Source organism: Erpetoichthys calabaricus, chromosome 5 (assembly GCF_900747795.2).
Source record: "Erpetoichthys calabaricus chromosome 5, fErpCal1.3, whole genome shotgun sequence".
Lineage (NCBI taxonomy): Eukaryota > Metazoa > Chordata > Cladistia > Polypteriformes > Polypteridae > Erpetoichthys > Erpetoichthys calabaricus.
Genome location: NC_041398.2, coordinates 126350606 through 126365277, shown reverse-complemented (window position 1 = coordinate 126365277; position 14672 = coordinate 126350606). Strand labels below are relative to the sequence as shown.

General features: G+C 37.5%; 1 protein-coding gene across 2 annotated transcripts in view; it reads left to right on the top strand.

The window, feature by feature from the left end:
- aadat (aminoadipate aminotransferase) overlaps nt 1-13389 on the top strand; it is an 88241-nt gene extending 74852 nt beyond the window's left edge. For both annotated transcript variants that reach the window (XM_028802011.2, XM_051928640.1), the window contains exon 14: nt 12358-13389. In XM_028802011.2, the coding sequence (XP_028657844.1) occupies nt 12358-12399 (42 nt within the window). In that variant the 3' untranslated portion in view covers nt 12400-13389. The remainder of the gene's footprint in view (nt 1-12357) is intronic.
- Nucleotides 13390-14672: the final 1283 nt, after the last annotated feature.

The following is a 14672-nucleotide window of genomic DNA, read 5'->3' as shown; positions in this document are numbered from 1 at the left end:
TTGTACGTGTACCGAGACGTTCGTGAACCGAGGTTCCACTATACTTAGGCCAGGTTTAAAACCAATATTCTAAAGCTAGCCATGGTGTTTACTGTTTTGATCAGTATACAGAAAAGTTTCAGTTCTGGAAGTACAGTAAATTCATCAAAAATATTAAATTTATTAATTGGGCACCAATAAGTGCAGAATATACTCTAGACCCAGCAATGGGGTCATCACAAATCTAAATGAGCATTCAACAGGAATGATACAGTGCAGCCTTTCTGTTATGTAAAGGCCCTCAGTTTTGACATAGGTTTTCCTATGAGATAATTCACTGCTAAGTTAATAAAGTGTTGTTAGTTGCTTTAAATGAGGCACACTGTATTATATTTACGTAAAGTACTATTTGGGGTTTATGCTAAATTATTTTACCTATAAAATTAATGCTAAATTCTTTCATCTATAAAATTAAATTAGCTAATGAATTTATAAAAATGCATATCAGTTTTTTCCTTCAGGTAAAAATCTACAGTTTTTCTCAACTTGTTTCCTCCAAAGTCAGCCAACAGAAATATGAATATTTTTCAAAGGTTAAATAATGCTAGGCTGATACACTTGAACTCATTACGTACTTGCATGCCAATAGTTTTCATGTGAGGAATTTAAGTCCTAATCTAATTTTTATGTTTAGAACATATTGCAACCAAGCTTTTATATATTTAATGTGGAAAGGATTTTAATAAAGCATGGAAAGAAATTTCTACTTTTTCTGCTCCTTGTTAATCATGTATTCAGTAAGTAAGCTCACTGAGAGACAAACATAGCAATCCTTCATGGGCCATTAATCAAGAGTTACTGTCTAAAGTCCATCTTTTCTTTCAGTTCAGCATTTTTTTTCACTAAATATTTCACATCATAGCTAACTGTTACAAATAAATAACATTATCTTCATTCATCTTTTACAGTTTATCTGTTGTTTTAAATCACTTTATGTAGTGATCCTAACAATAATTTCAGTCAGGATATATTAATCTAGTTGCTAACATGACCTTTAGATTGCTGTTCTTGTGGATAGTGGAAAATTGCTCTAGACTAGGGGTACTCAAACGGCGGACCGCGGTCCACAATCCGGACCGCCAAGACGTTTTTGGCGGACCGCGACTGTCTTCTGCGTAAGTCAAAAGTCCGAATATAAAAGCACCAAAATTATTGTTGTTTTATTATTTACTCTGTAGCAGGGTTGCCAACTGGCATTTTTTATGCCAAATAACTGAAATCTGGCATTTTTGAAAACTGTTTGGCATATAAAATTTGCGTTTGGTCTACTGGCATTTTTTGGTCTTTTTTACAATGCGAATTATCCACCAAAGTCAGAGCTCCGTTCGCATAAGATCGACGCCCTTAAGTCGTCGTTGGTAGCGAGTTCATCGCTGATGACGAAAGCGACCACCACACAATCAAATGTTACAAAAGCTTCGCTACGCATTGTTTGGCTTCTTGGCAGACATAAGAAAGCATTTACTGATGCAGAGGTTGTTAAAGAATGCATGATGTCTGCTTCTTCGGTTCTGTTTAGCGACAAAAAGTGTGTTGAACTGATTCAGCAGATACCATTATCAGATAGTACTGCTAGTCGTCGTGCAGATGACCTTTCTGACAATAGATAGATACTTTATTAATCCCAATGGGAAATTCACATGTGGTCGGTGGTCAGTTAATATCAGATCTTAAACAGGCTGAATTGTTTGCTCTCGCGTGCGATGAATCCACTGATAAAACTGACGTCTCAACTCTGTATGTTCACAAGATTTTTTGATGGCCATAATTTTGTTGAAGAGTTTCTGACATTACTACCGCTAGCAAAACAGACACGCGGTGAGGACGTGTTTTCAGCATTATCGCAGTTTATGCACGCAGCTGGATTGGATGTAACAAAAATGGTTTCCCTTACAACAGACGGGGCACCAGCAATGACTGGTAAAGATAGAGGACTTGTCACTCATATGAAGGCACTTCAGCCCAACCTTGTTGCTTATCACTGCATCATTCATCAGTCTGCCGTCTGTTCAAAACTTTGTGACGAACTGGCGGAAGTGATGTCTACTCTTGTGAAATTAGTGAATTTTTTACGATGTAATTCGTCTCTGCAGCATCGTCTGTTTCGTTCTTTTCTTGAAGAGATGTCTGCAGAATTTGGAGATTTGCTGCTTCACAATGACGTCAGATGGTTAAGCAAGGGCCGTGTGTTGGAAAGGTTCTGGAATCTCCGTGAAGATGTAGCTGACTTCCTGCAGTCCTTGAATACAAAGAAGCTGCAGAATTTTTAACATTTATTCAAGACAGTGACAAGGTCGCACTGCTGGCATTTCTTGTTGATATTATGGGACATATAAATACACTGAATTTGTCACTTCAGGGTGCAGACAAAACCGTTGTCGAATTGCAAGAAAAATGTTGTGCCTTTGAAACAAAACTGAGCATTTTCATCAATGACATGGAAGGTGGCAAGATGCTGCATTTCCCAAACCTGAAGAGCTGCATGACAGCTGATCAACAGGCATGTTTTCAGTTGATTTCCACATTTCTACATCATTTGAAGGTCGAGTTTGATGAACGTTTTAAGGATTTCAAAAAACTGAAGCCTGTGTTTTTGTTTGTTGCTGAACCTTTCATTGTCCAGCCTGACGGTGAATGGACTCAAACCTGTCACTGTTGCAAATGGAAGCAGTTGATTTGCAAGCTTCTCACGTTTTAAAAGCAAAATTGAACGAAGTCGGCATAACAATTTTTTGGTCAAAGTTTGTTCCAGATTCTCAGTATCCTGCTGCAAAGAAACTGGCGATTTCCGTGCTCACTATGTTTGGTTCAACATATTCTTGTGAGTGTGCATTCTCCACTATGAACACTATCAAGACGAAACATAGAAGTGTATTCACCGACCAGAACCTCAGGAATGCAATAAGAATTGCACTGACTGGTTACTCACCGAACTATGCTGCCATTATGAAATCGAAACAACAGTTCCACACTTCACACTGAGTGACAATCATTTACGTACTAACTGTTGTAATTGGTGTGTTAATTGCAAGTAGTCATGTGACTTTTTTGAATTGTTTTCCATGTTTTGTGCATGTCTTGGTCTTCTGTAAAAATTTTATCATTTGCGTTGAATCTATTACTAGCCTCCTACAGACCTACACGGTAAACCTGGCTATAGCGGACCCCGATAGTTGGTGGCTAACTGAATGTGGACCGGCATTCAAAAACTTTGAGTACCCCTGCTCAAGACTTTGTGTTTGAGCAAGCCAATGTGGTACACACTAATTTTATTTGATTATAAAGAATCCCCCTTTTTTTTGCTTGTGTCTTTCTTTTTTCCCATTTGTTTTTCCTTTGTCTGCTTTACCTGTATTAATTTTGAAGTAAATGGTTGTATCTGTTATATTATAATATTTTGTTTAATTGAGTAGTATGCCATTGTAATGTTCTGTTTTACAAAAATAAAATAGAAATTAAAAAATAAAATAATAGGAAGCAGATAGTCAAAAAGTTATTTCTGATAGCTTTCAAGGCAGGTATTACCATTTAATATTCTAATGCAATGGGATAGCTGACTGCTTCTCTCCATGTTTGTCTGCACTGATTGGGCTCGTTAGGTCAAGTTGCAGCAGAAAGCTGCATTTGGTCACTTCTCCCTCTCTCAAAAATGTTTGTTTCAAAACTGCCTTGTATATGAAGACTATATCTACTCGAGTCTTAGTGTAATACTGTCTCAAGTCTTGTACTTTTTACAACCTCCTACATGAACAAGAATCCAACCCCAGAGATTACTTAAAATTTCTTATAGATTAACAAGGGTATATTTTTTAATGTGCTACCCATAACTCATCTATGCAAGGAAGGTGAGCTAAGTGGAACACATAATTTATATTAATGTGCATGACCACTGTGTACATTCAGAAGGGAAATAGAAAGAGTATATGCATCATTATATTCATTCTGCACTGAAAATCCTTTATGTAAGGTCTTGTTAGTTATCTGTTTCTTCTCTTTTCATTAAAATGTCCCTTTCACAATGATTTTTTTCTCTTTTCTTCACAGCCAGTCTTTGTTTCTCCTGTAAACTAGCCAAGATCCACAACTAGTCTTATATGAAACCTCAAAGAACACATGTGAAATACAATAACAGCCCGCTTCACTTTAAATTATATTTATATGGGGTATACTATACAGTTCAAGGTGTTTACTTCTGCATTAGAATTCAAATCTTTTGGCTTCTTGCTAATGGAAGGAGTCAGTAATTTTATCACTGATAGCCCTACATTAGGCCTGGGACCTTTAGCCAAATCTTTTAAGTGCAGTTTGGCTTAGGCTACACCAATTTTAGTTGCATGATATCTGGAATTAACAGGTTTTGTTTCAGTTAATTTAGCTCATTGTTTAAACAGGCTCCCAATCAGCTAGTAATATTATTATTGGATAGATTCATATTAGAGAGCCAAGAAACGTACTAACACAGAAAAAATATTATCATGAACTTTAGCATTTCTACATTTTTGCTCACAAATGGCTCTCTGCACACTGGGGGATTAACCTTGCAGGCCAAAGAAAAGATGAAGAGCCATCATAGGATGGCCAAAGTGTATGGTAGGTGCCAACAAGTAAGCAAAGGGTGAATGTGATTGCTGTCTCTTTAGTCTCCTGTTAAGTTAATTCTCCCTTCTTCGCCTTTAAAGTGTTGGATTTATATTTCATTCCCACGCACTGGTGAACTATGTTTCACTCCATGTCGAGTACAAAAATAAAAGTTCATTTCATATATTTGACTGTCTTTGCCCAGGGTGGAAGCTTGTTTCTTCATTCTCACCAAGATATTTGTCCAAATAATAGATTCTAAAGTGTGTCCCCCCCCAACTTTTGTGGCTCTTGATTGAATGGCTATCATGTGATTCTCCACAGTGATTTGATCCATAAATACAGTGCATCCAGAAAGTATTCACAGCGCATCATTTTTTCCACATTTTGTTATGTTACAGCCTTTTTCCAAAATGGATTAAATACATTTTTTCCTCAGAATTCTACACACAACACCCCATAATGGCAACGTGAAAAAAGTTTACTTGAGATTTTTGCAAATTTATTAAAAATAAAAAAATTGAGAAACTACATGTACATAAGTATTCACAGCCTTTGCCATGATGCTCAAAATTGAGCTCAGGTGCATCCTGGTTCTCCAGATCATCCTTGAGATGTTTCTGCAGCTTAATTGGAGTCCACCTGTGGTAAATTCAGTTGATTGGACATGATTTGGAAAGCCACACACCTGTCTATATAAGGTCCCACAGTTGACAGTTCATGTCAGAGCACAAACCAAGCATGAAGTCAAAGGAATTGTCTGTAGACCTCCAAGACAGGATTGTCTCGAGGCACAAATCTGGGGAAGGTTACAGAAAAATTTCTGCTGCTTTGAAGGTCCCAATGAGCACAGTGACCTCCATCATCCATAAGTGGAAGAAGTTTGAAACCACCATGGACTCTTCCTAGAGCTGGCCAGCCATCTAAACTGAGCGATCAGGGGAGAAGGGCCTTAGTCAGGGAAGTGACCAAGAACCAAATGGTCACTCTGTCAGAGGTCCTCTGTGGAGAGAGGAGAACCTTCCAGAAGGATAACCATCTCTGCAGCAATCCACCAATCAGGCCTGTATGGTAGAGTGGCCAGACGGAAGCCACTCCTTAGTAAAAGACACATGGCAGCCCGCCTGGAGTTTGCCAAAAGGCACCTGAAGGACTCTCAGACCATGAGAAAGAAAATTCTCTGGTCTGATGAGACAAAGATTGAACTCTTTGGTGTGAATGCCAGGTGTCACGTTTGGAGGAAACCAGGCACTGCTCATCACCAGGCCAATACCATCCCTACAGTGAAGCATGGTGGTGGCAGCATCATGCTGTGGGGATGTTTTTCAGCGGCAGGAACTGGGAGACTAGTCAAGATAAAGGGAAAGATGACTGCAGCAATGTACAGAGACATCCAAGATGAAAACCTGCTCCAGAGCGCTCTTGACCTCAGACTGGGGTGACGGTTCATCTTTCAGCAGGACAACGACCCTAAGCACACAGCCAAGATATCAAAGGAGTGGCTTCAGGACAACTCTGTGAATGTCCTTGAGTGGCCCAGCCAGAGCCCAGACTTGAATCCGATTGAACATCTCTGGAGAGATCTTAAAATGGCTGTGCACCAATGCTTCCCATCCAACCTGATGGAGCTTGAGAGGTGCTGCAAAGAGGAATGGGCGAAACTGGCCAAGGATAGGTGTGCCAAGCTTGTGGCATCATATTCAAAAAGACTTGAGGCTGTAATTGCTGCCAAAGGTGCATTGACAAAGTATTGAGCAAAGGCTGTGAATACTTATGTACATGTGATTTCTCAGGTTTTTTATTTTTAATAAATTTGTAAAAACCTCAAGTAAACTTTTTTCATGTTGTCATTATGGGGTGTTGTGTGTAGAATTCTGAGGGGAAAAAAATGAATTTAATCCATTTTGGAATAAGGCTGTAACATAACAAAATGTGGAAAAAGTGATGCACTGTGAATACTTTCCGGATGCACTGTATATACTTTATCTCAAACTTTTTTTAACATTACCATGGCTGTTGAAAACAAATAAAACAGACATAGATATTTCTGAGTCTTAACCACCACCTTCTCAGTTTACATAATTAGCAGGTTGTACAAGATTGGCCCAAAAGGGGTCATATTTAAAATGTCTTTGCTATGCAAAGTGAGGGCATGCTAAAGTCTCACTACATAAACAAAAGATTCAGTAAAATGTTTTTATTTTAGATACTGCAAAAATGCATCTTTTACCCATTTATTGATATGTAACAAGACGTTAACAAAGGCTTGTTTTTGTGTTATTAAGACTTAAAAAAGCATCAATAACATGGTTATTTGCTTTGGATAAATTGAAAGTGGCTTAAGTGGGAAATATTTCTCTTTATATTGAAAACTTCAGTATAAGACATGTAAATCCTTCATATTCACAAGTAATTTTACCAACATATCAAAGATCTTAATATGCCATGCACAGACATGAATAACCACTTTACTGATGTGTTATAAGCATAACAGACACCAAAAGAAACCTTTGTTAAGGTCTTGCTACGTAAGAGTAGTGTTTCCAGAGATTCTTCTGCTGGACCCCGATTGCACATACTTATATAACTTAGTCCAAGTGTTAAAATACAGTCGTTCTCTAAAATTAAAATGTCCTATGCTCAAGCTTATCAATTTTATTATTACTTTTTTACAGGTCATTGTTAATAGTAAAACAGCAAGTGCAACTTTTAATAGTAGTAAGTTACATGCTTGGTTTAAAATAATTAGGATTTTAATATTGTTGTCCCTTAAACAAAAAAAAAACTTTCCTTGTTCCCTACACATTATTGAAGCATCCACAAGTGTTCTTTGTAGCTTTATGTCCTGACGTGCAGTTTGGCAGAACTGAATTATTCCAAATGCTCATGTCTTTTACATGTTCTCAAAGAAGGACACTGAATGTCCTGTACTTTGACTTTCTGTGGTTCAGTAACCATTTACAGCCTAATGTGTTGCGTAATATTGATAGCTTGCCACTGGACTGAAAGTCATGTTATTAAAAAACATATTTTACTAAAATGCATGCCTTAGGCTTTTGTTTAAAAAGTAATGTTCCTCAATAAATAAATGCAGCTTAGTAAGGTCCAAAACCAAGGTGAGTAGTATGCAGCTCTGCTAAAATTAGTTTATTAAGATTTCCAGATTCATGGAAAATACTGCAAAGTTATATTACTTAATGAATATGGCATTGATGGTGAGAGACTCCATTTAAGGCCAATATTTAAAACCACCTACAGTAAATCATGGACAATAATTTCCAGAGAGCAGGAAGCTTCCTGACTTGAAGTACTTCCTGACTTGGGTTAAGGCCACAGAGGTTTATTTTGTGTGGAATTTGTTTTTACATCCTCCATTTGTTACAGTTGTTCCAGGGTTTCCTACATGGCTTTAGCTTTTCTTCCGTCTGTTACTCTTTTTGAATTCTTTTGTGATTTGTGTGTATGTTTTTGTTTTATAACTTTTTGTGTATATTTTTTATTTAACATTTTCTGATTTAAGAATCACTTTGAGATGTTCTTTGTTTTGTCTGTTTTGTTCATTTAGTTTGTACCATTATTTGTTGTTTTCATTTTGAGCCCAAAGGGTGTGGGGCCTCCTTACACAGCAGCTGTTGAGGCTGCTTATCTAAAGGCCTGAAAATGTTTAATCTTTTATGGCCCTTCTGTCTGAGTTATTTGGCTTTGAAGTTTTTGCTTCCTCTTTTGTTTATTTTATTTTTTTTTTTTTGGATTACAGATGTGTTTAGTTGTTTTATATGATTTTTCAGTTTTGTGTTTGTACCTTTTCTTTACTTAATAAAATATATGAAAGAATTTTTTTTGGTGGGGAGTTCTGCCTTTTACAGCTTCCCTCACCTATAAGTTATTCAGTGTACGTGTCAGGCCTGTTTGAGTTTTACACCTAAGCCTGTTTGAAGGATTTGGGACTTTTTGAAGTTTTGGAGCCTAAACCACAAACCTTTTCAAATTCACTTCATCATACTTTACTTTTCCTTAGTTTTCAGCGTTAGTAACATTAGAATATTTAAAAGCGTGTGGTGTTGGTGTGGGAGCTGCAGAGTAGAGTGGATTCTCAGTGAGCATGAGAGCCCAACTGACATCACCATGAGGTGCTCTGCTTTCCTCCTCCCCAGATAAGGTAGCTATGTTGACCAGGAGGTTGATTTAAAGAGCCTTTAGAACCCAGAGATTTTTCAAAGCAAAATCATATTTTCCGTAGAAGGCGCCTAATTTTCTGACTTCATCCATTGTCATGTTTTCATTTACTTTTTAATCTCTTGCCTGCTTATTAGATAGATAGATAGATTATTAATCCCAAGGGGAAATTCACAATTAATTTTCCAGTTTGTGCTTACCTCTTTTGGCTTAGTTTAGTTACATTTAGTATCTTCTGACATAGTACCTCTCACTGCTTCTTGCAAGCCTTTTACCACTATATGTATTATAAACTAGCACCAGGACTTTCCGTTGTCCGGGTGAGTAATTTTAAAGTAGAATTATCTAACTTCTATTAGGCAGCAGAAGACAATTTGCCAGTTGCAATTCTTTAATTTATTTCAAGGCTCAAAATCCAGGAAAGGGCACTGTCCATAAAAACTCACCGTAATAAAAAGGATCTCTTCAAAAGTCACTCCCAGAATTAAAATTTTGGGTTCCAACTTAGTCTAGTGTGTCTAACTGAAAAAATAGGATGTGTATAAAATTTTGTTGTGCACGCTAGGTTTATTCATGCTGAGACAGTGAATATTTCATCATAAAACTTGAGTGCAACTGATCTCTATTGTGTGTGTTTTAAAAGTCACTAAAAAAAAGTATGGGATTCCCACAAGCATACAAAATGTTGCATCTGATATTATTTAACACCTTTTTCAGCTCCAAAAGATTGTACTCCCTTTAGATTTAACTGGATTTTTGCATTAATTAGAGCAAAAAAATGTGGTCTAATCTTCTAGTTAAGACTCAATAATAGACAGACACAATCTGCATAAACTAATAACACACAAACAACTGTACCTTTTGTTAATTTCATTAACCCTTTCGGTCCTGGATTTTCTGTTTTTATGGGAAAATTATTTTGTGAAATATTCTACCTTTGGGGTGTCTAGGAAGCTCAAAAAAGAAAAAAAAAAACAAAAAAAATGATCACTGTTATTATACAGTAGCTGCCAAATACTTCAGTCTTCATGAGGAAATAAAATTGAAAGGGAAGCTACTTGCTATGTGGTGCGCAGAGTCCGTAAATGACCATTTTCACTTCTGTGTTTTGCAGAGTGTATGCCAGTCTCCCCAGTCTGCACTAATAGTAGCTCGCCCGGTTCCAATGGCTGCAAACGTAACTGTGCTTTACAAAAACGGCTGCATATTTATGTACTAGTGATAGGATGTCAGGGCCAAAAGGGTATAAATTAGTATGAAACCTGTTCACTAAAGGATACTATAAAAGGGAACTATAAAATTTCACTTCTGAATGTATAATGCACAGTTCAAGGCATATTTTCCAAATCAAGCATTGGTGCAATGCTTAACTTTCAAAAAGTTTTTCTATGCTGTGTTCTATTTTAATTACAAATATCAATCAGCTATGAATACCAAGATTTTTCTCATTTGAAATCCTAATCAACTGTGTGATGTTACAACCACGAGATCAGTTGGAGCCAAGGTCACATCATGAGTATTCAAGAGATTTTGTTATATTCTGTGTGGGTAATCAAAAAAACAGATTCCAAACAAGAACAGGCCTGGAAAGGTTTTCTTGCAGAGGTATTCCTACATTTTTCAGCTAACACAATAGTGTAACCACTTACATCTCATGGTTGCCATGATGCCAAGAGTCACATGGCCTATGTATCACTTATCCAGCAAATAAGTATGGTGGTACCCATGAGAAACAAACACATGGAACTGTGATGAAAATAATGGAAAAAATAGTAAAACAAAAGCAGTATTATTTGTGTGAAACTGATACCATCATTGTCAAATTTCAGAAGTTCAAAAGTTGCACATTTTTAAAAATTCCTTAAAATCTATCAGTTTAACATACAGTTATTGTATGATCTTTGTGGATGAAGAATTCCAGTCGTGATGTAATGTTTGTCATCATTCCACAGATACTAAAAGTAAAATAAATACAGTGATCCCTCGCTATATCGAGCTTCACCTTTCGCGGCTTCACTCTATCGCAGATTTTATATGTAAGCATATTTAAATATATATCGCGGATTTTTTGCTGGTTCGCAGATTTCTGCGGACAATAGGTCTTTTAATTTCTGGTACATGCTTCCTCAGTTGGTTTGCCCAGTTGATTTCATACAAGGGACGCTATTGGCAGATGGCTGAGAAGCTACCCAACTTACTTTCTCTCTCTCTCTCTCTCTCTTGCGCTGACGTAGGGGGGTGTGAGCAGGGGGGCTGTTCGCACACCTAGACGATAGGGACGTTGCTACCTTCTGTGTGCAGCTGCTTCCTGAAGGACATGCTGCACGGTGCTTCACATACTTAAAAGCTCAAAGGGCACGTATTGATTTTTGACTTTGTTTTTCTCTGGCTCTCTCTCTCTTCCTGCTCCTGACAGAGGGGGTGTGAGCTGCCGCCTTCAACAGCTTTGTACCGGCGGTGCTTCGCATACTTAAAAGCCAAACAGCCCTATTGATTTGTTTGCTTTCCTCTCTCTCCTGACGTGCACTCCTTTGAAGAGGAAGATATGTTTGCATTATTTTAATTGTGAGACAGAACTGTCATCTCTGTCTTGTCATGGAGCACAGTTTAAACTTTTGAAAAAGAGACAAATGTTTGTTTGCAGTGTTTGAATAACGTTCCTGTCTCTCTACAACCTCCTGTGTTTCTGCGCAAATCTGTGACCCAAGCATGACAATATAAAAATAACCATATAAACATATGGTTTCTACTTCGCAGATTTTCTTATTTCGCGGGTGGCTCTGGAACGCAACCCCCGCGATGGAGGAGGGATTACTGTAATACACTAAATTTTCCATTGTGCTGCCTTTCTATTTAGAAACAATGTGAACACAAAAATATATATATATAATTAAAAAAAAAACTTAAAGACTGATATAGCTGAACCCACACAGGCTTGCGTCTAACCCTGCATCATTGCTGTGTGTACTGTCCGTGAGTAACTAGGTCCTAATGAGTGACAAACATCACAATGCAGAAACAAAAGAAACAAAGTGCCAGATCACAAAGTTCAAAGGCATGAGCATAGTTGGGTTTAAGCTGCAAAAAGCTGAACAAAAGGAGTGTAGAAAGGCAAAGAAAGGATCAAAAGAGCTGACATGTTTACGTGCTTCTAAACCCTTTTTTATGGATGAGACACATTTACTGTGGTGTCACACCTGCCTTTCAAGCCAGCCTTGGTGTGTGACCATGCCTTGTGTGACACCACACAAATTTGGTGATTTTAGATCCCCACAAATAGAGTAATTGAAAATAAGAAAAAACATTTAAAGTATACTATGAAACAAACTTAATGGCTGCAGCAGCTGGCAAAATTATTATATCACACATTAAGATGCACTATCCTCAGGCAAGGAGAATTCAAGGAATTGTATGGTTAGCATCACATTCCACACAGTGTGGGAAAAATGTACTTGCAAAAAATTGTTATTTTGTCACGGCTACTTGCAATTTTTCTAGTTTTACCTGTTATGTAAATAATTCTTGTGTTTAGGTTTTACATTTCATGTTTTTTTTTCTTTCCAGGGTTTTCAGAGACTGTCAGAGTTAATCAAGGAGGCCATGTAGAAAGTTTTCAGAGAAGAACCATGTTAAAATTAATAGATGAAGTCAACATGGAAGTTTTGCTCAAGTATAATTGCTATTTTAATAAAGGACACTATTCATGATTAAGGGCTCACGCTGAAGAGAACCAACAATCATGGCATTAGAAACAAGATTAGGAAAACTATTTACAACATAAATATATGTGCTTGATTATCTGGATATTTACTGTACCAATGATATTTTTTAATCTACAGATTAATCTTCAGGTAAAGTTAAGGATATGGGTTCTGGTGTTATGTAGTTGTAGCGATAATAAGTTTTAATTGGTTTGTTCCAATTGAGCTTTCCTGGTGAAGTGATCAGTTCTTTAGTTCAGCACACTTTGCGCACACACTTACTGTATGTTTCTGTATTCTTGTAAAACGTTTACACAAAGTTGCTTACCTATCAGCTGGCATTGTGGTCACCCTTCTTATATGATAAATCTCCTGAATAGGTAAACATTCTAAAGATTACAGCTATCTTTGTTTAAATGAAATACATAATATCCATTTGTCTCAGTTTTCCATTTTGGCTTCTTTGTAGCACTTCAGCGTAGGGTGAAATAATTTATTCAAATATGTGATCTTTCTTTGTTTGAATGTTAAGAAATTACCAAGAAAGGTCCCACTGTTTACAGAACATTTTTCATAAATTGTTTCACCATGATCAAACAGGCTTTAGTAGCTCCCAGCTAACTTGACAAATTATTCCAAAGATTTAGAATATTATAATATCTGCCTTGCCTCTCGAGACCCCAGCAGTACTCACAGCTGTAAATCAGCACAGAGCACACAGTCCCTAAAAACAGAGTGACCATCCAAGAAGACGACTACTGAGGGAGGCCACCAACAGACATATGAGATCTCTGAAGGAGTTACAAGCTACAATGACTGAGATTGGAGAGACTACACATACAATAGATGCTACCAGTTGCATCGGCAAAGAGAAAGCCACTGTTAAAAAAAGACACACATTAATTACATCTTGGCTAGAATTTGCCAGAAAGCACAAGAGAAACTCTGAAGTCAGCTGGAAGAAGGTTTTATGGTTTGAGTTGACTAAAATTGACCATTTCGGCCATCAGACTAAATGCTATGCCAAACATTTCACATTATGATAAACACGCCATACACACCATGAAGCATGGTTGTGGCAGCAGCATGCTGTGGGGATGCTCTGAAGCAAGTCCTGGAACGCGTGTTAAGGTAGAGGATAAAATAAACACAGAAAAATATGGGGAAATCCTGGAGGAAAACCTGATGCAGTCTGCAAGAAACCTATACCTTGGGAGAAGATTTTTCTTCCAGCAAGACAACAACCCCAAGCATAAAGTCAAAGCTACACAAGAGTGTCTTAACAACAATGTTATTGTCCTTGGGCGACCGAATTCAGGTCTCAATCCAGTTGAATATTTGTGGCTGGACTTGAACAAGGCCGTTCACTCAGTATCAACATGCAACCTTATAAAGCCTGAGCAGTTTTTCAAAGTGAAATCGGAAAAAAATCAGTGTCTAGATGTGCAAAAGTTGATCATGAAAGACTAATTTAGACCACTTTGCACAGATCTGTTTTCACTTTGACATTAAAGAGAGCTTCTCTGTTTATCAGTGTCAAAAAAGTCAAGGTAAATCCACATGTTTTAGAATAATAAAATGTGAACAGTTCCAAAGGGGTGAGTACTTAATATAGGTTCTATAGCTCCCCATTGTAACTTTGTAAGCTCCATGCATCCACTCCATACTCCAGCCAACCACTGGCTGAGTCTTATCTCAAGATTTTTCTGGAATGATGAAAGACCCAATCCTAAACTTGTAAAAAATAAATTTAATATTGGTTTCATTGGGGAAGGGAATGGAGGTGAGTGTTTCATTCTTCTTTTATCACAACTGCTCCTGACTATGCCTTCCTTCCCCTCCCCTCCTCTGCCTTGGGTACTAGAGATTCTCTTTGCTCCATCAAAGCATAGGTCCCGTAAGTGTTCCCTTAGCTCTACTGTCTCTTAAGCTCTTCATATTTGGCATTGTGTGATAAGACATATTGGCATACTTGCTGTCCTGTTTTTCACAATAATGTCCCCAACATCAGTGGCCAATCATGTGTAGTCTGTGTGGCAAAGTGCAGAGTTTAGTGCCCTTGGTGACCTATCTGAAGATTCTTGGCTCTTTTCATTCCAGTCTCTCCAGTTTTGGGTCTTACTTCACTTGTTCACTTCACTTACTTCAGTCATTCTCTTAAGTTCATTTTCACCTGCT